This window comes from Vulpes lagopus, chromosome 12, assembly GCF_018345385.1.
Source record: "Vulpes lagopus strain Blue_001 chromosome 12, ASM1834538v1, whole genome shotgun sequence".
Classification (NCBI taxonomy): Eukaryota; Metazoa; Chordata; class Mammalia; order Carnivora; family Canidae; genus Vulpes; species Vulpes lagopus.
In genome coordinates, this window is record NC_054835.1 from 60,505,375 (window position 1) to 60,530,202 (window position 24,828).

At 56.0% G+C, this 24,828-nt stretch overlaps 1 protein-coding gene across 2 annotated transcripts; it reads right to left on the reverse strand.

The window, feature by feature from the left end:
* Positions 1-1,225: 1,225 nt before the first annotated feature.
* Positions 1,226-24,544, reverse strand: WDR45B (WD repeat domain 45B). 2 transcript variants are annotated; one of them, XM_041725959.1, is made up of 10 exons: positions 24,352-24,544; positions 18,581-18,655; positions 12,918-13,019; positions 9,678-9,765; positions 8,413-8,507; positions 5,014-5,204; positions 4,358-4,443; positions 3,549-3,650; positions 2,837-2,958; positions 1,226-2,484 (listed from the first exon to the last, which is right to left on the reverse strand). In XM_041725959.1, exons 1-10 carry the CDS (start codon positions 24,416-24,418, stop codon positions 2,378-2,380), a joined length of 1,035 nt encoding a protein of 344 aa, XP_041581893.1. In that variant the 5' UTR covers positions 24,419-24,544; the 3' UTR covers positions 1,226-2,377. The 2 variants fall into 2 exon arrangements, with proteins under 2 accessions (XP_041581893.1, XP_041581894.1); XM_041725960.1 differs by lacking the exon at positions 24,352-24,544 and adding an exon at positions 19,050-19,586.
* Positions 24,545-24,828: the final 284 nt, after the last annotated feature.

Here is a 24,828-nt window from a genome sequence, read left to right on the forward strand (position 1 = left end):
GAGTGGGTCTGAGGCCGCTGAGGAGACGCTAGCACCTGCGTGTCGGGGACGCGGTGACAGGGTCCTGACACGCTTGGTCCCTCGGCATGGGACACTTTTGTATTTCGGTAATTGCACCAAAATGCTCTTCTCTGAGGCTATTACCCCAGATACTTTCAAGCCCATTTGGAAGAAAAAGCGGCAGATGCAGCCGGACAGACGGACAGATGGACAGACGGACAGACGGCGGGCCACGCTCCGGGTCCCTAAAGGGCCAGCAACAAACACATTAGCACCTGGGGGCAACTCGAGGTCGTCAGGCAGGCCCGTGTCCAGGCGCGCCCCCCCGCCACCCTGCGCGCCTCCCAGCCCCCACCCCGCGCGCCACCCCGCCCCGACGCTGTGCACCCCCCCGCCCCCAACATGCGCGCCTCCCCGCCCGACCCCGCGCGCCCCCTCGCCACGACCCCGCGCGCCTCCCCGCCCCGACGCCGCGCGCCCCCCAGCCCCCACCCCGCGCGCCCCCCCCGCCCCGACCCCGCGCGCCCCCCGCCCCCACCCCGCGCGCCTCCCCGCCCCCACCCCGCGCGCCCCCCGCCACGACCCCGCGCGCCCCCCGCCCCCACCCCGCGCGCCTCCCCGCCCCCACCCCGCGCGCCTCCCCGCCACGACCCCGCGCGCCTCCCCGCCCCCACCCCGCGCGCCTCCCCGCCACGACCCCGCGCGCCCCCCGCCACGACCCCGCGCGCCCCCCTGCCCCCACCCCGCGGCCTCCGCCGGGCCCTTGTGAGGGTCGAGATTCCAGGCCCAGCTCCCGAGGTCGACCAGAGGCCGTGCAGAGACCCGGGGGCACCGGGAAGCCTGGTGACGCCGCGGGGCGGGGGGCTCCCGGGAGGGACACAGCCTGCTGGGCGGCCTTCCCCGGGGGTCAGCAGTTGGGGCAGCCACGCTCCGCCCCGTGGGAGCCGCTCGGGTCACGGCCATGGCACGCATCTGCCTCAGCCTCCCAGGCCCCACGCGGGCCCGCGGCGACAGCTGTGCCGTGTCCACGCGTGCGACGTGTTTGGGGAAACACAAACCAGGACCGTGTGAACGAGGAGCCCTGGGCCGCCGCACCCGCCCCAGCCCCGACCGGCGCCCCCGACGGAGCCCGGCTCCCCGCGCAGTGCAGCGGCCCAGGGCGGCCGATCCCAAAACTAGGGTTCGGTTTTGTGAGACACAATTGTTTCCCTCGACAGATACGGACTACAACAAAATTAGTCACTTTTATTTAAAAGGAACATTACAAATAAGTGCAAAATTAAATTTCATGATTAAATACACACAAAAGGAACATGCAGACTTTACACTGAAATCCACGTACAAAGTGAGTTGGTTACATGACAGTAAAAGAACCGGCAGGACGACAGCTGCGGCCCCAGACTTTCAACGTTCACAACCGGAAACCAGAACCGGGAAACTCGGTTTCTTTAAAAGGAATTTAAGAAAATCAAATATATCCCTCCGGGAGCACTAAGACCACAGAGCCCATGACCGGCCTCAGCCCAATGCCAGGAAAGGTCCTGGCGGGCCTCTCGCCCCAGCACTGCCCGCGGCCGTGGCCTGTGCGCCCGATGCCCGGCCCCCCTCCATCCCCGTCGGGTGCCGCCCTCCGGAGGGCTGGTCTGAAGAGCTACGCGCTGCTCTGCTCCCCACGCACGACGGAAACCCGGGGGCGAGCCCACGGAGCACCGGGCCTCTGCCCCGATTCCAGCAGCTCCGACAGGACGGCGCCCCGGCAGCTGCTGCGAGGCTGACGACAGGCTCGGGGACGGCGGGGTCGCGGCGCAGGGGGCGCCACCCTGGGCTCCCCAGCACGGCGGAGTCGTTGCTCACGTCCAGATGGAGAAGGAACCCCTCCCTCCTGTTCTAAGGCTGCTGGTACCGTGGCCCCGCGTGGAGACCCGGGGCCGTCAGGACGAACACGGACACGCGTGCTCACCCCCCGTGACAGACTCAGGGAAAATGATGGACTGTGCGGCCAAAACAAATTTTAATGCGTCCATCGCTGTGTCAGCGCAGTCCGCGTGTGGAGCGCCCAGGGCACGGGGCGCAGGCGGGGGCGGCGGAAGCACGGAAGCGAGCGTCACAGCTGGACTATGGGTGACAGGCCAGCAGTCGGGCCGGCTGCTCAGAGCCACGGGAGCGTCTACACTGCCGGGAGGATGATCCTTCTTTAATACTGGAAACAGGAAGCCCTGCTCAGAAAACAGGCAACCGCAGGATGGCTTCAGGAGCGCGGTCCCGGGGGTCCTCCGCCGTGAGCATGAGGCCCGCGGACACCGCAGCGCCCCAGAGTCTGACGGGCACACAACGCCTTGGGGTGGCCGGCCGTGGGCGCTGCTCGCGCCCGGCAGAGTCACAGCTTGTCATCGGTCATTTCTAGAAACTGCGCGTAGACGTCCCGGATGCACTCCCCCTTGGGGTTGAATAGGAACTTGTAGTAGCTGCCGTCTGCGCAAATGGCTGAGACAGAAGGACACCGTTTCACTCCCGTTTCTCCGCACGAGGTCAACAGCAGACCGCGCCGCGCTCACCCGGAAATGGCCTTGCCCCAGGTGGCCGCCCAGAGTGAGTGTGGCTGATGGGGGCCCCCGCCCCGCCCCGCGCCCACGGCGTCCGGGAGCCCCGACCGTTCTGGGGGCGCCCATGTTCGACTGACACGTGGGGAAGCCCCATGGGGTCATCAGTCCAAGCACCCACGAGCTGCTGGGGCGCCCCGGGCCAGGGCTGGTGTCTCCCCTGTGGTCGCACAGGCCCCACGCGGGACACCGCCCGGGAGCGCGAGCACGGGGCAGCCACCGTGGGCCCCACTTACCGATGACGGCATTTGGCTCCGTTCCAAAGGCACAGATGCACGGAGAGCCTGAGGGCACCTGAAACTTGGAGAAACTCCACTTGGAGCTGAAGTACTTTGGGAGGAAGCTGGCGGAGGCCAGACTAGGGGAGGGAGAGAAGGCGGTTACGGCCGAGGCTCGGGGAGGGCCCGGTCCCTCGCAGCCCGAGCCGGGCCACAGTCTGTCCTTTCAATTGGTCTCGTCACGTGGAAAACCGAAGTGCTCACGCGGGCTCACAGGAACTGGGCAAGTGCGGCACGAGGGGCGCGGGCCCGGCCCAGGTCCGCGATCGGGACGGGGACCGGACCCTCGTCAGACGGCAAGGAGGCCCGGCGTGCCCGTTCCCGTGCCACGCTCCGTGGCCGCCGACCAGGAGCGGCTGAGGGACACCCACGCGTGCAGCTGAAATTCCCTGCGTCACTACCAACTCCCCACATTTACCTCAGACCCTCCCGTCGGCCAGTAACAAACGGTCAACTCCCGTCTCTTCTGCACGTAACACGGACCACGCGTCCGTGTCCTTGTAATAAAGCTACAGGTAGCACGTACCGTGGCCCACGGCCTCCGCGGCTGGGCTGCCCGAGGGTCGCCGCCCTCACCGTCACACAGCCAAGTGCGCACCGAGACCCGACTGTGACCCCACGCCCAGTGTGCCCGAAGGAGGGGCGAGGCCGGTTAACTCCGGAAACCCACCTAGACTGTTTATTCCTTTTTGGATCTTCGGCAGCAAAAATGTGCACGGTGCCGTGGTCGCTGGACACGCAGATGAGGGAAGCGTCCGGATTGAAGTTAATGCTGCGGGGACACGAGACGGAGCTGTGCCTCCGTGCGGACAGAGGAGCCGCCCACCCGCAGCAGCGGCCTGTGAGCTGGCCCCTGACCTTGGCCTCCTCGCATTCCTAGGACCCCGAGCACCACCGCCCCCATTCGCCAGCCCACGCAGCCACCCTCCAGTAGAGTGGGTGCCAGGGAGAGGGAGGGGCTCCCTGCGGACCCCTCCCGGAGGCCCCGGGGCCCTGAGGGCAGACACCGGAGACCCCACAGGGCTCCACAGGCACAGTCCCTACAGTCACGTATTAATCACATGTTTATCACACGGACCCAAATGCTGCTAAGCACCAGCCAAGGCCACGGGTGCGAAGGACGAAACCCCACGGGCCGCGGTGTCTCACAGGGCACCCAACTGATTACAGACGAGCTAACGAGTTCCGTGGCGTCTGCCTTAAAATACCCCAGGAGAATCAGGTGGAGGCCAGTGAGGAGGAGGAAGACGGCAAGTAGGACAAGCACGAGGCAGGGCGATGGGTCAACGGCAGGTAATCGTATTCCTTCTCCTTGTGGACATAGTCCCACAGTAACAATTTAAAATTAGTCCTGATAAAACAGGCTCACACCTGACCCCCCACAGCAGGTGGGGACCCGGACGCGCCCTCCGCCGCATGCGCCCTGCCCACGCGGCCCACCCAAAGCCATGGCCCCGGGGGAACGGTGGGCTCTCTTACCAATAGATGTTGGCGGCTTGAGACCCTCTTCGTAATTCCTGGATTAAATGCCCTGATGAAGTATCAAATATTCTTATAAGGGTCCCCTTTGAAAAACAGTGAAGTGTTTTATTATCATTCACGATTTTTTAGTTTTCTTAAACGAATATCACACCCACAAACCCATTAGCCCGTACAACCCCTTCCCAAACTCCCGCCCATCATCTAACGCTCAACTTTTCCCTCCGCTGTCCCCGAGAAGCGGGTGGCTCTCCAGCCCAACAGCACCGGGCAGGAGCCAGAGCCCTGGGCGCCAGCCCCCCACTGACCCATGCCCCTACGGCCAGGCAGAAGCCGAGGAGGGCCCCGCAGCCCGGGGGGACGTTCCTGTGGGGCTGTCAGGCCTGTCTAGAGAAACGCCATCTTTGCTCTAACTCCACGGCCGGTTACAAAAAGCAACAGTGATTCTGCTGCCAAAAACAGGAGCTTTCCCCAAGTAACGGGACTTTTCCACGGTCTAGTCAACTCTGACTTGATTCCCAAGAGAAGGTGGGAACCCGTAAGAGTCAGAACCCCCAAGGAAGGGCTGCCTTTCTGCGGGGCCCACACGGTACGTCCCGAGAGCAAGGGCGGCGGGGCAGGGGCGCGGCTCTGTCAACGGAGGGACACGCACTCACTTTCTCAGATGCGGTTGCGATTCTTGTTCCCTGCAGGTTAAGAGCAATGCAGCTGAGGACGCCCTCGTGGGCTGGAATGTCCACGGGCGGCTTCTCGGTGCTGGCCAGGTCCACGAGCTGCACGTGGCCTGTGTGCGTGCCCGGGAAGGCCAGGAGGGAGTTGTTACTGTTGGGGCACAGGACGCAGAGGCCTGCTCGGAGACAGAGAAAAAACCCATCAAGGACTCACGACTGTCTACAAGCCTCTGCCCTCTACCTCACAAAAAAATAAAATAAAAAAATAAGACTTACACATGGGTTTTCTGTTTTTTTTTTTAAAGATTTTATTTTTCCTAGAGAGAGAGCACGTGCACACGTGCCCAAGCAGACAGGGGGCAGAGGAGAGGAGGAGAGAGAGAAGCTAGAGAGACTCCCTGCTGAGGGTGGAGCCCGATGTGGGGCTCGATGCCCTGACCCTGAGACCACAACCTTAGCCGAAACCAAGAGTTGGACACTTAACTGACTGAGCCCCCCAGGCGCCCCCAAGGGTTTCCGTTTATATCGGACGCACACAATCTTTTCATTGTAAAAGGTACGAGAGGACCAACCCAAGCTAACTCCAGGGGCGCCCGGGGGGCTCAGTGGTTTAGCGCCGCCTTTGGCCCAGGGGGTGATCCTGGAGACCGGGGATCGAGTCCTGCATCGGGCTCTCTGCCTGGAGCCTGCTTCTCTCTCTGCCTGTGTCTCTCACAAATAAATAAATAAAATCTTTAAAAAAAACAAAACAACAACAAAAAAAAAGAAACAAAGCTAACTCCAGTGAGACAGCCTCATAATCGGAAACATCTGCTGAACTTATTTTTCTTTTATAAGATTTTATTTATTTATTCCTGAGAGACACAGAGAGAGGCAGAGACACAGGCGGAGGGATAAACAGGCTCCCTGCGGGGAGCCCGATGCAGAACTTGATTCCGGGACCCCGGGGTCACACCCTGGGCTGAAGGCAGCACTGAACCGCTAAGCCCCCCGGGCTGCCCTGCTGAACTTACCTTTTTTTTTTTTTTTTAATTTATTTATGATAGTCACACAGAGAGAGAGAGAGAGAGAGAGAGAGAGAGAGGCAGAGACACAGGCAGAGGGAGAAGCAGGCTCCACGCACCGGGAGCCAGACGTGGGATTCGATCCCGGGTCTCCAGGATCGCGCCCTGGGCCAAAGGCAGGCGCTAAACCGCTGAGCCACCCAGGGATCCCCCCCCCTTTTTTTTTTTTTAAAGATTTTACCATTCATTCATGAGAGACACAGAGAGAGGCAGAGACACAGGCGGAGGGAGAAGCAGGCTCCATGCAGGGAGCCCGACGTGGGACTTGATCCCGGGACTCCAGGATCACGCCCTGAGCCAAAGGCAGATGCTCAACCACTGAGCCACCCAGGCGTCCCTGAACTTATTCTTGAATGTATTTTGTCAAATGTATGTCCTCCACAGTGCCAGCCACTGAGAATACAGAATTGTGAAATCTAAAAACTCCATTAACAATTACATAAAAAGTCAAAATACTTAGGAATAAATTTAACAGCATCTGTATAAGACACTGTAACACGATGTACAAAAAGGAAACCAAAGATCTGACAGATGGAGGAGTGACCCGATCGGATCTACTACGGTCACGGCTAGAATCTTCATCCGCCCGCAGGGTCTGTGTGGTCACAATTCAAGTCTCTGCAGCCTTTCTGAAGAAACAGACAAGTCGACACTAGAAGTTATAAGGAAAGGTGAAGTCCTAGAATGACTAAAATTTTTTTGTAAAATAAAAAGATTGGAAGACTTACACAGCCTGATTTTAAGAATTATTTTAAAGCTCCAGATACCAAAGCAGTATGGTACTGGCAAAAGGACATACCACTGGAACAGAATAAAAAGTCCAGAAAAATCTTCTATTCACCTGATCAGAAAAAAAAGGTACCAAGATAATTCAATGCAGAAAAAGTAGTCTTAACAAATGGCACTAGAAACTGGATATTCATAAAGAAAAATTCAAATCTGGGCCTTTGCTCACGCCACACACACACACACACACACACACACACACAAAGGATTAAAGACCTAAGTGAAGATCTAAAGCTTCTAGAAGAAAATATCTTTTTTGCAAAAAACCACAGACCAAGTGAAAATCTCTGCAAAACTAGTAGACCCAGGGCCTTACCTAGAACACACGCAGAAGTCTCACAACTGAGAAGATAAACAATGTTAAAATGGGAGAAGATGTGAAAACACTTCGTAAGAGGCGTTTGAATGGCAACAAGCACATGACCAGCCGCTCGTCGGCGCCAGTCCTGAGAGACACACGCAAACTCAAGCCCAGGCGCGTACTATTCCTGCGGCCACGGCAGCGGCCAAGGCAACGGAGTGACACCAAGTGCTGGGCAGGGACCTGCCGCGACCCAGCTCTCCTAGATCCCCGAGGGGGGTTCAAGAAGACACCGCCCCTTCGGAAAACATTTTGTAGGTATTTTATAAACGTGGACACGTCATCACAGTATGACCCAGCACACGAACGATCTCGTCAGCAGTCACCCCAGAGAAATCAAACGGCACCTCCACGCACAGGCGTGTCTGTGAACACTCGCGGCCACTTCTGTTCGTAACAGTCAAACCACCGCAGTGGATGAACAGTCCGCTCTCTCCACACCACGCACGATTACTTCGCAATAAAAACAAGGAAAAGAATAATACACGACACACGGAGGAATCTAAGAAGCGGTCAGCCAGGAGAAAGGCGCGAACAGGCCCGAAAAGGCCAAACTCGAGGGCCGCTGCGGACGGGGCCGCCTGGACTCGGCTCCACTGAGGCGGAGGTTACGCGGCTGCTTACGGCATTTACCAAGACTTCGGGTTATCAATCCGTACACTTAAAATGAGTGAGTTTTATGCATATTACAGCTCAATAAAGCTAGAAGAAAAACACTAAAAATCTTAAAAAGAAATTAAGATGCTACAATGGGGAACAGTGTCACATACAATCCTGGCTCCGGAAGAAAAAGGAAAGGAAACCCCTCAGAACCCAGTGAAAACACCCAACTGTGAGGTCCCCCAAGGGGCTCCTGAACAGCCGCCGCCGCCCGGGGTGGGGGACGGGGACGTCCCTCCACCCGGCCCCCGAAGGTGGTGGGAGGGGAGGGCGCAGCCCCTGCCTGGCAGGCCAGGTGCCAGCGGGCTGAGCTTCCCAGGAGGCGGCGGCGGGCACCGAGGGAAGCGCGTGCGTGGGAAACGGAGAAGCCGGTCTCCGTCAGGGGCCCCACGCGCCTCAGGACCCGTGTCACCATCTCACCACCGCCGGCCACTCGCAGACCCGCCGCAGCAGAGGGCACCCCGCATACGTCCCCACGAGCCAGTCCCGTCGTCCCTCCTCTGAGCGTCTTACCTTTAGGATTATAGCAGGTTTCAAACACATGCAATTGATGGGGGTTATGTGTGAACGTAAACACCTTGATCATTGAGTCCAAAACAACCACGATTCTGGAAAGAAAAAAAAAAACACAATCAGAATTCCTATTCCCCAAAGCGAAACTCCAGACTTTTGTGATTTTTGTTCTTATAATTTTGAAACTTAGAGAGTCCAAACAGCACAGACAGGACCATTCTCGAACCAGAGCCCTGTGCCGGCGACGTCTCTGGCGCAGGTCACCCGTGAGCCCCGGGGTGTGGCGGGCGCTGGTGGACGAGGGCCTCTCCCCTGGGCCCCTGGGCGCAGGCTGCCTAACAGATCTCTCGGAGGTTTAAGGACATTCTCATCAAATATTTCACCCAGACTAAGAACCAAATAGAATACACGGGGCAGGAGTTATTTATCCACCGGAGCCACGTCTGGATACTTTAGAAACGCTGGGAACGGCCAGGTCCTTGGACATGGCCCCCGCCTCTGCATTGTTGGGGCCCTACCAAGGACATTACTGCAAGTCACAAGCTACCCAAGAAGGCAGGTGTGACAGTTCCCTGTTCACAGGCACCCTGCTCGGCTCCGCCCCTTCCGTAGCGGAGCGTCGATATGCATCACACCAAACTAAAATCCAATCTAAAAAAATAAATAAATAAATAAAATCCAATCTAATGAAACTATCTTGCTCAACCTACTAGGAAAGACTTCTGTGTCCTCCTCAACACCATGACGGTGGTGGCTGCGAGAGGCCCGTACTCTCAGCAGGTGACAGCAAAGCCACCATCTCCGCGAGGAGTCTCCAAATCTTCATCTTCCAACTTGTAACAGTTTGGGGGTTTTTTGGTGCAAAATGGTGGTTTTATTAAAGCATTGGGACAGGACCCGTGAGCAGAAAGAGCGGCTGCCCCACAGGTAACAGTTTTTGAGGCAGCGTGTGGAAACGCTGGACCGAGGGGCGGCTCAGCCCTGCGTCCTCAGTGGGAGCCTGTGGGACGGGGACTGTCCTGGGAAGGACTGAGCACCCCCGGGCCGCGGCCAGGCACAGCCACTGCTTCCCAACCATCCGTGGAAGCCCCTAGAATTCAGGCCTCCCCCGCAGCAACACAGAGAACCCCACGTCCTTTGGCTTATCACTACAATCATCACATTTGAAGACACGATTTTCCCAAACACGTTTTTTCCTCAAGTATTTCAGCCGTCTTGAGCGAAAGAGGCTATTCCCACTTTCAAAACGGAGATGGCAAACCTACCGATCTCGCCGCAGCTTGACGGCCTTGACTTCTGTAGAAAACTCTATTTCAATGACAGTCTTCTTCTTCAGGTCATCCCAGATCATCACTGAAATTTCAGAGAGAACTCATGGGCGGGGGCCTCGCGGAACGGTCCTGACCTCCGCGGAGCTGTGGATCTCCCGGCGCCCAGGCTCAGAGTGGGGGGGCAGGGGACTGCACCCCGCCCAACGCAGTGGCTGGCGGCGGGGTGCTCACCTGCTCCCTCCCACCACCCCCGCCGACGCTCTCTCCCCCCCACCCCGCAACCCACACGCACATGCACCCCCTCCTCATGCTGCCCACCTTGCCTAGTTTCCAGGCGAACTTCTCCCCAGCCCCCTTTCCTGGCTTCCACCCGCCTGAACCCAAAGCAAGCTGGAGACACCCTTGGACCCAGAGAAGAGAGGCTTCCGTTTCCGTGGATAAAGAACCAGGGCTGGGGGTTTCTCTCGACCCCGCCCGACGGTCCTCACTCTCCTCAGTCGCATTCTGCTGCGCACACTCATGTGGTCCACGAAACATCAGTGGTTTGCGTCCCAAGGGCTGAGAACATTACAGATGACCCCCGAGGATGAGGAGGGCCGGAGCGCGCAGGGGGATGAGGCACGGGCCGTCTGGACCCCGACCCCTGCCTCGTCTCGCAGAGCTGTCCGGGAAGAGCGTGAGGGAGGGACACTGCCTCCGTCGTGGGCCGGGCGGCACACGGTCCCCAGGGGTCCCGGCCCCATGACCAACAAGAGTCCTGGAGGTGGGATTCGGGGCAAGTTCTGCCAGAATGGACTCCGGGACCTCAATTTGAAATCAAAAGATCACAGTACCTAGGAGAACTACCAAACTTTTATAAAATTTACTACTGAGAAGGTAAAAATTTATAACCACTCAAATATGGAGCAGAGGCTTCTGTCCTTACCCCTTCAAAACACCGTCCCTGTTTGCTAAGTCTCTTCGTTCACAAATCCCCAAAGTGGGCTCCCCTGGGGGTGGGGGCGCAGGGGGTGGGTGGGGGCAGTCCGCCCGCAGCCCCCTCGCTGAGATCACCACCTCGCAGGCAGAGGATTCGCACACAGCCCCCAAGTACACTGCCCTGGCCCCGCAACCTAACGCCAAGTCTGCAATTCAAGCAAAGGTAAACTGGCCCAATCCAGCCAGGGTCCCAAAGATGAGCCACGTCAAGTGTCACAAATACGAGTAAACTCTTTTTAGAAACTTCTGGAAACAGCATGACGGATCCCCAGAGCCAGCAGCACAAAATTTCACTCACAAAAGGAAAGTGACCAGATGCAATGCCCCAGGCAGTGAGAAAAATCCACGGACCCGGGGTCACCGTCGGCCTCCCGCGGGCCCCGTGGCTGGAGGTTCTGTGTACTGCCCGGGATTTGGCAGGTCTGCCTTGTAACAGTTCCTGACAGCAGGTGCGTCCCCTAGTTCTGGAACTCTCCGTCCTGTGCAACTCTAAGCTCCTGCCTGAATCAGGAGGCCTCTCGGCTCCGAGCAGCCGGCCTGCTCGCCTGCTCGCACGGCGACCACCCATCTCCAGTCTCATTTTAACTCTTTCATAAACCAAACACCAGCTTCTTCACGTGTCAACGCTGTGGATCTTATTATCTGCAATTACTAAAGTATTAAAAGTCAATTCAACAATTTTGATATTGAAAAAAACCTTAATCTCATAAAAGCTTAAACAAACCAAGCTGATTTTTAAAACTGCCTTTAGTATTCTTTTACAAGAAATAAATTTAGGTTTAACTCAAAATTTGTTAGAAAATGGCTTTCATCTAAGTCTGTAAATTTTCTGAGACGTTAACTTCTTGGGTTTTTTTGTAACAGAGAACAAAGGTGACAGGTGAAGGAGACCCCAGGGTGGCCCACCCCCTGGTGCCACGGGAGGGCCGGGCTCCGCCCTCTCTTTCCTCCTCCGTGAGCAGTAACACGCTTCACGGCAAGGCAAACACCGACCCCGCAGGTGCCAGGGGGAGGAATTCTGAGGCGGCTCCATGCCGGGCTTGAACCCACAACTCTGAGGTCAAGAGCTGAACGTCCAGCCCCCCAGATGCCCCTAAAGTAACCTCTATTCCACAGTGACCCCTCCCTGCACCCCGAGTACACCGGCTTCCATGTCACGTCGGGATGGCCTTTCTCAGGACTCCCAAGCCACAGGCTCTGCTCCCCCGGGCTCACCCCTGTGAGCAGCTCTGCTCCCCACCCCACTCACGCCCTCCACGGGGCTCCCGACAGCTCTGAGCCGGGGCCGCAGAGCCTGCCACGGTCGTGCACCCCAGGTGGTCTCCAGGAGACCTCCAGCTCGCGCTCACACCCACGGCACCTCCCGGAACCTTCTCCTCCTGCCGAAGCTGGAAAGAGAGCACTCCACCCCCTCCCACCTGCTCAGGAACCATCAGCAGTGGGCTCGACCCCACAGTCCTCCAGGGCTGCCAGGTCACCAGCACTTGCCACTCGCTCCTCTCCCTACCCCTTCCTGTGAGTAAGGGCGGCCGTGTCCACCACACTGCTTCTAGACGAGAACATTCCTAAGCCAGGACGGGCTGCTTTCCTGATTCCACCTCCTCTGTACCCAAAGTCCTCACCCACCGCCCCAATCCCCCTACCACCCCTTCCGCTGTCCTGCCCTCCTTTCTCTTCCCCCGAGAGATTCCTGGGTCTAAAGGCAGGAAGGACACAACTGTGGTGGGTAGTCTCTGTTTCTCCCCTACTTTAAAAGCCAGACCTCTTACATCGCGATCTCTGAACACACACAGACCTGCACGCACATACCAAAAGTGCTCTTACACCTAGAGCAGTGTGGTTCTGTTCTATGTGGCGATCAAAGCGATGCTCCTGCAACTCAGCGCCTCTTTGTAGGAAGAAGAACCTTCCCATACCTCGCTTTAAAACGAACCCCTTAACATTTATGATACCAACCCACAGCTGAATACGCAGAACAAAACCGGGTCCACAGGCACGGCGTGCCCCCTGTTTGGCCAACATTCACTGAAAAGCACGTGCTTTACGTCAATAGAAGCAAGTGACCCTTGCCATACACACTCCCGGGAACAGCAGAATCAAGCCTCTCTCTCCAGATGCCTCCTGTTGGTGACTAGTCCTTCACGCTCCACAGGGCTACCAGGGAAGAGCAAATGGAGCCGCAAACCCCAGATGCTCTAAAAAGTTCCCGACATTACAACACATGAGGCATGATCATTAAGCACACTGTCACTTTACCTTTGTTGGGGGGGTATTTCGGCTTTTTCCCACCACCGACTAAAGCTAAATAGTTGCAGCGAAATAACATTTCAACATGGCCAACTCCTCCTTCCAGAAATTCTGAAATGATATTGAAAAAAAAAAAGTTAGCATGTATATTTTACAATTCAAATACAGGAAAAAATGGGAAACGTAACACTCAGCATTTGACTTTATCAGCCATCTACACCTGACTCCCATCAGCAAGGACACTGCTGGGTGGCCGGGCAAGAGAAAGAGCTGTGGGCTTGCACTTCCCTTAGCAGCCCATCCTCATGAGCCGTGTTTCCAGGTATAAATGCGAAGCCCACAGCACCCTAAGAAGCCAATGGACCAGGGCAGCCCGAGTGGCTCAGCGGTGTAGCGCCGCCTGCAGCCCGGGGTGTGATCCTGGAGTCCCGGGATCGAGTCCCGCATCGGGCTCCCTGCATGGAGCCTGCTTCTCCCTCTGCCTGTGTCTCTGCCTCTCTCTCTCTCTCTCTCATCAATAAATAAATAAATTCTTAAAAAAAAAAAAGCTTCAATGTAAAAGCAGGGTTTATAACTTTTTTTTTTTGAGTTTATCATTTAAAACACCTTTCACTGGTCTGAAATGCTCAAAAAGTATTCATGAATTACGTTAAGAAGAAAACATCAGCAGATTTTCAGATGTCCTCCACGACAAAAGGAAGACCAACAACCCTTGCTCAGGGAAGGCAACAGGAACCTGGTGAGAAGTTTAGGGTTCAGAGAGACAAACCCCACTCTGGAAGGTTTCTGTGGCAGAGGAGGACCAGCCCACGCTGCTCTCCCCAGCTCTGGCGAGAAATGACCAGAGCTCCTGGCACAGGGAGGGCACGGCAAAGGGCAAGAGAGAAAGCAAAACCTCTGAAAGTCAGAAATTAACAGATCAGTCACGATTATTCGAGATGATTCCAAAGTTCATCAGCTCACTCAGTGAGAAATGCAAAATTCACGGCCTAGTAGAAACGCTAGAAAGGACTGACAATCCACTTGACCCTGAGTGACACGGGAGTGAACTGCACAGGTCAAATTATATGCAGATTTTTTTTGAATAAACACAGTCTGATACTGTAAATGTGTTTTCTCTTATGATTTTAATACTGTTTCCTTCTCCTGAGCTTACTTCATTGTATGAATACGGTATATAATACGTATAAAAAACAAAACACATGTTAACTGACTGCTACTGATAAAAAGCTTCTGGTCAACAGTATACTATAAGCAGTTAAGTTTTGGGGGACCCAAAAGTCATATATGGGGGCGCCTGGGGGGCTCAGTAGTTGGGCATCTGGCTTTGGCTCAGGTCATGATCTTGGGGTCCTGGGATCAAGTCCCATGTCAGGCTCCCTGCTCAGCAGAGTCTGCTTCTCTGGCTCCATCTCTCCTGCCCCCTGCTCATGCCCGTGCTCTCTCTCCAGCGCGCTCTCTCTCTCTCTCTCTCTCTCAGAAATAAATCTTAAAAAAAAAAAGTCACACATGGATTTTCTTTCTTTTTTTTTTTTTTTAAAGATTTTATTTATTTATCTCTGAGAATACAGAGAGAGGAGAGAGAAAAAGAGACACAAGCAGAGGGAGAAGCAGGCGCCATGGAAGGAGCCCGACGTGAGACTCGATCCCGGGTCTCCAGGATCAGGCCCTGGGCCGAAGGTGGCGCTAAACCGCTTGAGCCACCTGGGCTGCCCCATACATGGATTTTTGACTGTAGAGTGGGGAGAGCAGAGTGTGACTGCCCCTAATTCCTGTGTTGTTCAGGATCAACAATAATATCTTTATACAAACATCTAGTAACTTCCAATTTTTTCTCTCAGATAAAATCCTCTGGGTATAATTGGTGAATCCAACAGTATGTGTGTCCGTAGTGAAACACATTTTGCCAAATCACCCTACAAAAAGATTCTACCAACTTGAACTGTACCACTGAGGCCACGAAACACGGGGTACCCGGGGGCTCAGTGCTGAGTGGCCACCTTGGGCCCAGGTCGTGACCCTGGGGCCTGGGACAAGTCCCGCATCGGGCTCTGCGCAGGGAGCCTGCCTCTCCCTCTGCCTGGGTCCCTGACTCTGTCTCTCATAAATAAATAAAATCTTTAAAAAATTAAAAATAAAAAAGGCCGTAAAACAGGCCATGCCATGGTCCGCTTCTCGGCAGCCTCCGCCTGGCTGCACGCTGACGCGCTACCGCCACCCCTCATGACAGCTCACGCCCCCCACCTTGCAGGCTTCTCTCATCGCTCTCTGGTCCCTTCATCTCGGACACGCCGGGTGAGCGCACGAGCACGAAGTCCAGGTGAACCTCTGGGACGTCAGACAAACGAGGATTAAGGCCCCAGCACACGGTCACCTCAGGTAGGCTGCTGGACTGGGTGACATCAGGAATTGTGCACAACAGGTCACCTCTTATTTCTAGATACTTGGGTGTGTCACCAAGGACCCTGCCCATCTTGTTCGTCACTGTCCTCTGCCCCAGGGCAGCACTCGACACGGGAAGGCACCGGTCACCACCCGCGGGCTCAGGAACAGGCGGGCCTCACCTGCGCACCGCCTGTCTGTCACATGCTGTGCTTTCTTGCGGTGTCCTCGCTACTTCCCCACATACGGCTGCCGACAGCCCATGGAGAGCACGGGTCACATGGAGGGACAAGTGAGGGACTCGGAAAACGGGAGCCCCTCCGAACCCCTCTGCCCGCCTTGCAGGCTGTGTACGCTCACTGAGCGTGGGCTACGCAGGCTCTGATCACCTGTGCACCACAAAAGAGCTGTTTCTAAATGAAAAGGTGAAATTAACTTTTAACGAGTACTCCTTATTGGGGATCCCTGGGTGGCTCAGCGGTTCAGCGCCTGCCTTTAGCCCAGGGCGTGATCCTGCAGTCCCGGGATCGAGTCCCGCGTCGGGCTCCCGGCATGGAGCCTGCTTCTCCCTCTGCCTGTGTCTCTGCCTCTCTCTCTCTCTCTCTCTCTCTCTGTGTGTGTGTGTGACTATCATAAATAATAAATACAATTTTTTAAAAAAATACTCCTTAACTTCTATAATCACTGGGTATTATTCTATCCAAATGCATCATTCCTGAACCTTCCGTCTTGTGTATGCTCAGATGTGAATCCGAGTCCTACACTCGGGCCCCACAGCATCACCGTGAACGCCAGGCAGTCCTCCCTGGGCCTCCACGGCTTTCCTGGAGCGGAGCAGAGCTGCAACCGCTTCAGGTGTGAATAAGACCCAGGACCCTCAATGCTTAGGAGGGTCCAACAGCTCCTATAGCTTCCAGTCCCTGCCAGCGGCGGGCACAACTGCAAGAGGCAGTTCACGGCCAATCACATCTACTCAGTGCCACAGTCACACTGGAGACAACAGGGCCGACAGCCCAGATCTGGGGGTGATTGCTGAAGTGCAGGCACACTTCCTTCCTCCTCATTTAGGAAACACAAAGCGCCGAGATAAAACAGGAACAAGGTCCAGGCTGTGTTGCGTCCAGTTGTCAGTTGCCAGAAATGTAACAGCAGACCAAGTACAGTGCATAGGCATGGACTTCTCCAGATACACCATCAAAAAGCACAGCGTGGCCCCACCAGGATCCTTTTCAAACTCACTCCGAGCTAAGCTGAGGGAAAGCCTGCTCCAGACACAGACACAGTTCAGCTGAGCAGCAGGAGGACAGTACTTGCCCTCAGTGTGACAATGGCAAACCTTTCTGGAACTTTTTCTTTGTTATGATTTTTTAAATTTATACATGAGAGAGGCAGAGACACAGGCAGAGGGAGAAGCAGGTTCCATGCAGGGAGCCCGACGCGGGACTCGATCCCAGGTCTCCAGGATCACGCCCTGGGCTGAAGGTGGCGCTAAACCGCTGAGCCACCTGGGCTGCCCTGGAACTCAGACTTTTAAAGCTTCTTGACTAACGTATTTTTAGAAAAAATCCTGAATTTGTTATAAACATTTCAGTAATTAGGAAATAGCTGTCAATATACTGCTAATGATTCAAACTAAAACTAAGCCTGTAACTCCTAAGCTTCTGGAGCACTTTAAGTAAAAAGTATCCTGGAATTTACAAGTCAAATTGTTTCAAAGTATTTTGTAACTATTTATCTATATAAAGCAGAGTTGTCTTAATTCACTAAGCAACCAAAAAATAAAAGTCAGATACTTAGAAGACTGATAGGAGACTCCCACCATGACCCGTGCCCTGTAAGAGCGCAGGGCCGCTGACAGAGCAGGAAGGCACGAGCTTACACAGCACCTAAGAGCGTGCCAGGCACCAACCTACGTGTTTTGAGCACCTAATTCATTGATCGTCACACTAATCTTGGGAGGTAGACAGGTATCACCTTCATTTCCCGCAAGGCGCGGGGCCCAGGGGAGGTGAGGAACTTGCCGCCCCACGTCACACAGCAGCTGGTGAGGGATAGAGCCAGATTCCGCTCAACAGTGTGGGCCTAGAACCTGAGCCCTGAACTAGTCCCTGCGCCGTCTTTCTCTGATAATGGAAGTTGTACAGCTGAGCCCACAAAGTCAAGTCCTAGGTGGAAAGCACCACTGTCTTACAAGCCACGGCCACGGTCAGAAAGATTTCTGAAAATCCCTGAAGCTGGATTATTAGTTGTGATAATGAAAGGGGGCTGTTTAGTGGATGCAGTAACTACCTCCTACAGACAAGAAACAGTTCCACTCAGAAAATATAACTTGTGCACTGAATTAAAACGAAAACCACAACTGTAGGAAGAAAAAGGATGTTTCTCATTTTCTTTGATCTGAGATTTGTTCATCTGTTGACAGAGCTTGATTCTCCAATCAAGTAAAGCGTAGGAGACACCAAAAGCTTAAGAAAAATATATTAGGAGAAAAATAAATTGGAAAAATTCTACCTGCAAAATTTACCACTTTTTCCTGTCAAATGGCAAAAAAGCCCACCATTATATTAGTATACAGAAGTCCTGACTTCACCTAAGAAGCTTTTGAAAACTTGTATTCCACAAAAACATAACTTAAAACACTGAAATATGTAAACAGAAGCCACTATAATTCATGGCTACAGGGCAGCCCGGGTGGCTCAGCGGTTGAGCATCTGCCTTCGGCCCAGGGCGTGACCCCAGGATCCTGGGATCAAGTCCTGTATCGGGCTTCCTGCATGGAGCCTGCTTCTCCCTCTGCCTATGTCTCTGCCTCTCTCTCTCTCTCTCTCTGTGTCTCATGAATAAATAAAATATTTTTTAAAAAAATTTAAAAACACTTACTGTTACAAATAGTATTTTCTAAGCAGTCATTTATCAAGGGTCAAGAGTCCCATATACTCTATTAAACCCATTACTTGAGTTCTCTACGCCCTCCTGTTCAGCAGGGACAGAGAATGGCCCGCAACAACTACACCGTGTTCTCCCACTGCAACCAGCGAGACCTGAAGACGGGGCAAACACACACGACGCTTCAAGGTTCACACCCACCAGAGCAATCAGAGTTGGGCCGTGCCATCTGGACCACCCCTGCACCCCCACCCCGTCCAGGGGGGCAGAGGGCCATGAACCTCCTATTTAATTCTCAAAACCAGCACCCCACCCACCCCTCCGCTCTGCCAAACATGAGATAAAATGCAGATTCTTTGAGGGCTGCAAAAAGGGAGACACCGTGAAATGTCACCTACTCTTACCTTGTTTCTCTTTTTCTTTAAGCGGATCGGTGTTGTAGACTCGGAATCCGTTTTCCATCCCACATGCAAAGCATCCTAAAGTGTGAGAGAGACACGTTAATCACTGCAGTGAGATCTCAGCTAAGGACCCCAGGCCCAAAATGGCAAAAACAAGGGGACTGGAGAAAGCTGCCTTTCCTAAGCCCCTTGCAGATGCTCTGACCACACGGACGTGGTCTGCTCTCGCCACAACTACCCTCCCAGGGCTGCTATCACACGACGTGCATAACCCAGCACAACACTTTCGGTCATCTAACTTGAAAAAGAGCCTTTGGAATCACTCCAGCTTCCTCCTGCAGGGTCGTTCTCTGGCATTGCTGAAGACCAGCTCTGCCCAAACACTAATTCCGGGAGGGGCTCACCAGCTACCTCCACAAGCCCTTCCACCGCCACACGCTTCCCTTAACACCTGCCTCTAGCTAACACTCACCACTGGCTTTCCCACTCCGAACATGTCTCTCCAGTGCTGTGTGTCATACACCAAGATCTGGAAAGGCAATGACAGAACAGGAAAGCCCAGGCCTCCCAGAGGACAGCTGCGAGCCAGCAATCCCAGCAAGTGTGGACACAGCAAACCGGGGCAGGGGAGTAAAGGGCTGCTGCAGTGCGGCCTTTCAGAGGTGGCCTGAGGCCTCCCACGACCTCCTCCCACCTGTCAACAAGCCTAAGCTTTAAATCCGTCATAGTCACACACCAGGTTGTTAATGGTCCAATTAACGTCCACCCAAAAGGCCAAGATGGTGAACATGACAAATATACAGTACATTTAGAGGCCTGGGACCTCTCAACCCGCTGGTGGACTGCAAACCACTACCACGGCTCTGGGACACTGTGTGCGCGAGGTACGACAGTGGTCAGCTCCACCCCGACGTGCATATGCCCTGCAGAAGTGACAAGGCATGTTCGTCCAAGGCGTGCATAAGAATGTTCACAGCTGCACTAGTACGTCCTAATAGCCAAAAACTGGGAACCCACCCAAATGCCCCCTCACCCTACAACGGTAGATTGATCTACAATGATCCTCAGCAGTGTGGAAAATGTGTCACAAATGTGATGTTGAAGAAAAAAGTCAGACACGAGAATAGAGACAAGCAAAACTAATGCACACCGCTGTGAGACGGCAGCGGGGCGGTGACTGGACGGAGCACAGGATGGCCAGGTGGGTTCGGTTCCTTAACCTGACCGCTGCTGGAAGGTGATTTCAGGTTGGCAGACTCGCCAAGCTCAACACTTAGGGCGTGCGTGCTGTCAAGGATGGCCTACTCCCATAAAAGGTAGAAGGAAAGGTATTGCAAACATCCAAGGTTGGCGACCGCCCTCTAGAGAGGCTGGGCATCATCCTTGCTGTCTTCACCCAACTTTTTCCCACAGAGGAAGCCCCGCCCAAAGCTGGGGACCCCACGGAGCCCGGGTTAGCTGGAATCACGGCAGAGCTTGCCCCACAGACAGGCACACCTTGCGTCATTCTGCTTCCCAGATCCTGGCGTCTTCCTAACTGAAGGTTGGCAGCGCTGCCTCCACTACGTCTATCAGCACCCTCGCCCACAGCACCTGCTCACTCAGGTCTCTGTGTCGCGTTCTGGTAACTCTAGTAAGATGACAAGCTTTTCCATTATTAGCTCTGTTACGACGATTGGTGATCAGTGATTACGATGGAGACGCAGATGATGGCTAGTGTTCTTCTAGCGATGAAATAGCTTTAAGACCCTACCTACTCGGGCAGCCCCGGTGGCGCAGCGGTTTGGCGCCGCCTGCAGCCTGGGGTGTGATCCTGTAGACCCGGGATCGAGTCCCACATCAGGCTCCCTGCATGGAGCCTGCTTCTCCCTCTGCCTCTCTCTCTCTCTCTCTCTATGAATAAATAAATAAAATCTTAAAAAAAAAAAAAAAAAAAAAAGACCCTACCTACTCATCTGACAGAGTGAGAGACAGAGCACAGCAGGGGGAGCAGCAGGGAGAGGGAGGGAGGAGCAGGCTCCCCGAACAGGGCGCCCGATGCAGGGCTGGATCCCAGGACCCTGAGACCATGACCTGAGCCCAAGACAGGTGCTCAACTGGCTGAGCCACCAGGCGCGCCAGCAATGAAGTATTTTTAATTAAGTTATGTGCAGCGGTTGGGTCACCCAGCATCTGCAACCCCCAGCATCTGCCTTCAGCTCAGATCATGATCCTGGCATCCCAGTATCAGGGTCCTGGGTTAGAGCCAGAGCCCCAGCCCCACATCGAGTCAAGCTTCTTGCTCAGGGGGGATCGGCTTCTCCCTCTCCTTCTGCCACTCTCCCTGTCTGTGATCTCTCCTTCAAATAAATAAAATATTTCTTATTTTTAAAGATTTATTCATCCATGAGAGACAGAGAGAGGCAGAGACACAGGCAGAGGGAGAAGCAGGCTCCATGCAGGCTCCATGCAGGCTCCCTCCAATGTGGGACTGGATCCTGGGACCCCAGGGTCATGCCCTGAGCCAAAGGCAGATGTTCCACCACTGAGCCCCCCAGGTGTCCCAAATAAATAAAATCTTTAAAAAACTAAGGTATATATACATTTTTCTTTTATTTTTTTTTAAGATTTTATTTATTTATCCATGAGAGACACAGAGAGAGGCAGAGACACAGGCAGAGGGAGAAGCAGGCTCCCTGCAGGGAGCCCGACGCGGGACCTGATCCCAGGTCTCCAGGATCGCACGCCCTGGGCTGAAGGCTGAGCCACCCGGGCTGCCCTGCGTTTTTCTCTACGCGTAATGCCACTGCCCACTTAACAGACTATGGCATAGTGTAAACGTAACTTGTACATGCCCTGGGAAATCAAGATATTCATCTGACTTTCCTGTGATCACCCCTTACTGCAGTGGTCTGGAAGCAAACCTGCAGTATCTCCGAGGTGTGCCTGTCAGGCTCCTCACATAGAGCCCACGTGCAAATACACCACGACTACACCACCCCCTGCCCCAGCCCCCACCGCCCACCGCCCCCTCCCAGGAACTACAGTGAAGCAGGCCAAGGATAGCAATCCGTGGCCTCAGGTCTTGATCCAGGGACGAGAAGCAACTATATGGAGAAAGGGTACACACTCAAATTTGAGTTTCCCAAGGGGCTAGAAAGAACATTGGGAGCCAAATTATAGAAATGTACATGTCAACACTTTTAAGAGTCTTGAAGACCATCACGCAAATTTTCTCTAGAAGATAAAAGTTTAAATGTTAAAAATTATGAGCCAGTTTTTTCAAAAATCATTTCTTGTATACCTGAAATGAATGTAATGCTATGTGTCAACTATATTCCAACTAAAAAACTCTTAAAAAGCACTGACTTCAAGCCAAAAATTGCAAGGAGCATTAAAAATGCTGAGTAGAAGGGTGCCTGGTGGCTCAGTTGGTTAAGCATCTGACTCCTGGTTTCAGCTTAGGTCATGGTCTCAAGGTTATGAGATCAAGCTCCCTGTCCACAGGGATCCCTGCTCAGCAGGGAGCTGGCTTGGGGTTCTCCTCGCCCTCTGTGGCCCCCTCCTGGTGTGCACACGCACACACTCTCTCACACACACTTTCTCTCTCAAATCTAAAAAATCCGGAGTAGAAATTAAAAGTCGTATGTGTAAAAACAAAATATAATAAATTCAACAATCTAGCATAAGTTGAATAGAGAACTGACCCAAGGGTAACCAGAAGGTTAAGTATAAAAGCATATTTTTTCCTTCAAAAACATTAACTTTACAATTTGTTACAATGAAATGAGCTAGGCCTACAGAAAGGGATTTTTCAGACAATTGAAATACAGCCTTTTAAGAGCCACAGCTGTATTTTATTTATTTTTTCAGAGGAGAATTCCAAGCAGGCTTCAATGGATCTCACGACCCGAGACCCCTACGTGAGCCCAAGCCAAGACTCACAGGCCCCACCGACCAAGCTGCGCAGGTGCCCTACGCAACTGCATTTTAAAAAAAAACAACCTTTGATGAACCTTTGTAAAAATACCGTAAACTTCACTGGTTTCTTAATCCACATCATTACAAGCCCTGATCACTATACTGAAATTTAATTTGAAGATTCCTCCCTCAGGATCAAGGCAGGTCTAAGAATGATCGTCTTGCGTTCAATGAGTTCAAGTCACTGAACTTTTTTTGTTGTTGTTGTTTTAGATTTCATTTATTTATTCCTGAGAGAGGCAGAGACGCAGGCAGAGGGAGAAGCAGGCTCCCTGCGGGGAGCCCGACGTGGGACTCGATGCCGGCCCCCGGGGTCACGCCTGAGCTGGAGGCAGACGCTCCACCCGAGCCGCCCGGGGCCCAGCTGTTCACTTTTGTAAACACAAAAGGTACCACCAGTTTTATAGTTACTTCTCTCCTTTGCTACTTGGCTGCCATCTCTTTCCATTTTTTTTTTAAAGATGCTACTTATCCATGAGAGGCGTGGGGCGGGGGCGGATCAGACTCCCCAGCGAGCGGCGCGCCAGGTGCGTGACTCAATCCCAGGCCGCGGGTCGTGGGATCGGGGCCGGAGCTGGAGGCAGACCCTTCACCGATGCCCGGCGCCCCGCACACCTACTTCTTAGGGATTCGTTACGCCGCCGTTAACTCCTTAAAGGGATCTCTCACGCGGGCCTCCTCTGCGCGTCAGACCCCAGCACGGTCGGCCCCACTCCTGCTGCCCCGGCAAGCGCGTGTCCCCGCGGCCCCCGCGGCCCGCCCCGCCCCGCCCCAGCCCCGCGGGGCCCCGCGGTCAGCGCCCGGGCAGGTGTGGCCCCCGCAGGCAGCCCGCGACGCCGAGCACCGAGCACCGTCGGCTCCGCCAACGCCGCGAAGCTCCCGAGCCGCCGCCCCCGCGGGCCTTCCGCTTGCATCACCCGGGCCTCGGCGGCCGCAAGCCCTTCCCGGAGGTGCCCTCACCGGGGCGGCCCTTGGCGCCGCCGACTTCACGCAGCGAGAGAAGAAGCGCCGGCGGGCTCGGGGCCGCTCAGGACGCCGCCGGCGCCGGGGCTACAGCGGCCGGGCCGCCTCGGGCCGCCTCCGACGCGGTGCAGCCGAGCCCCCGAGAGCGGAGCCTCCGCCGACCCGGCACACGCGGCGGGGGCGAGCCGAGGGCCGAGGGCCGGGCTGCCCCGGAGGGTGCGGCTCCCGGAAGGAGCGCGGGCTCGCCCCGGGTGGGGGCGGCGCCGGGGGGCGGGGCGGGGGGCGGCCGGGTCGGGGCGGGGGGCGTCGGGGGAGGACTCGGGTCGGGTCGGGGGCGTCCGAGGAGCGGCCGGGTCGGGTCGGGGGCGTCGGGGGCGGGCCCGGCCGGGGTCGGGGGGCGTCGGGGAAGCGGCCGGGTCGGGGGCGTCGGGGGCGGGCCCGGCCGGGGTCGGGGGGCGTCGGGGGAGGACTCGGGTCGGGTCCGGGGCGTCGGGGACGGGCCCGGCCGGGGTCGGGGTCGTCCGGGGAGCGGCCGGGTCGGGGTCGGGGGCGTCGGGGACGGGCCCGGCCGGGGTCGGGGTCGTCCGGGGACGGGGTCGTCCGGGGAGCGGCCGGGTCGGGGTCGGGGGCGTTGGGGGAGGACTCGGGTCGGGTCGGAGGCGTCGGGGACGGGCCCAGCCGGGGTCGGGGGGCGTCGGGGGGCGTCGGGGGAGCGGCCGGGTCGGGTCCGGGGCGTCGGGGGCGGGCCCGGCCGGGGTCGGCGGGCACCGAGGGAGCGGCCGGGCCGGGCGGGGACTGAGGCTCCGGAAGAGCCCGGGTCGGGGCTCGGGCGCGCGCAGGGGCGCCCTCACCGTGGTCCTGGTTGAAGCCGGCGTAGAGCAGCCCGTTGCCGTGCGGGTTGCACGGCAGGAGGTTCATGGCGCCGCCGCGGAGGTCCGCCGCCCCTCAGCGCCGCATGCCCTCGGGGAGGCCGGGCGCCCGGTCCCGTCTGTCCGGCGGAGGCCGCCGCGCCGGAAGCGAGGGGCGGACGTGCGTGCGCGCGCAGCCAGGAAGCCGCGGAGCGCCGAGCGCATCCACCTGGGCCCGGCCAGGGCGGCGGGGGAGCGCCGAGAATGTCACGTGCGCGGGGCGGGGCCGCGGCGGGGGCGGGGCCTGCGCGGAGGGGCGGGGCCTGGGGCGGGGGGTCCCGAGGGCAGCCCACGCGGGACGGCGGTGCGGCTCCCAGCGGCGCCCGCGCCCCACCGCGCCCCTCGCGAGCAGCCGGGCCCAGAGCCCCAAACGCAGGGAGAGGCTCCTCCCCGGGAACCATGTAAATTAAGTGTAAGAGA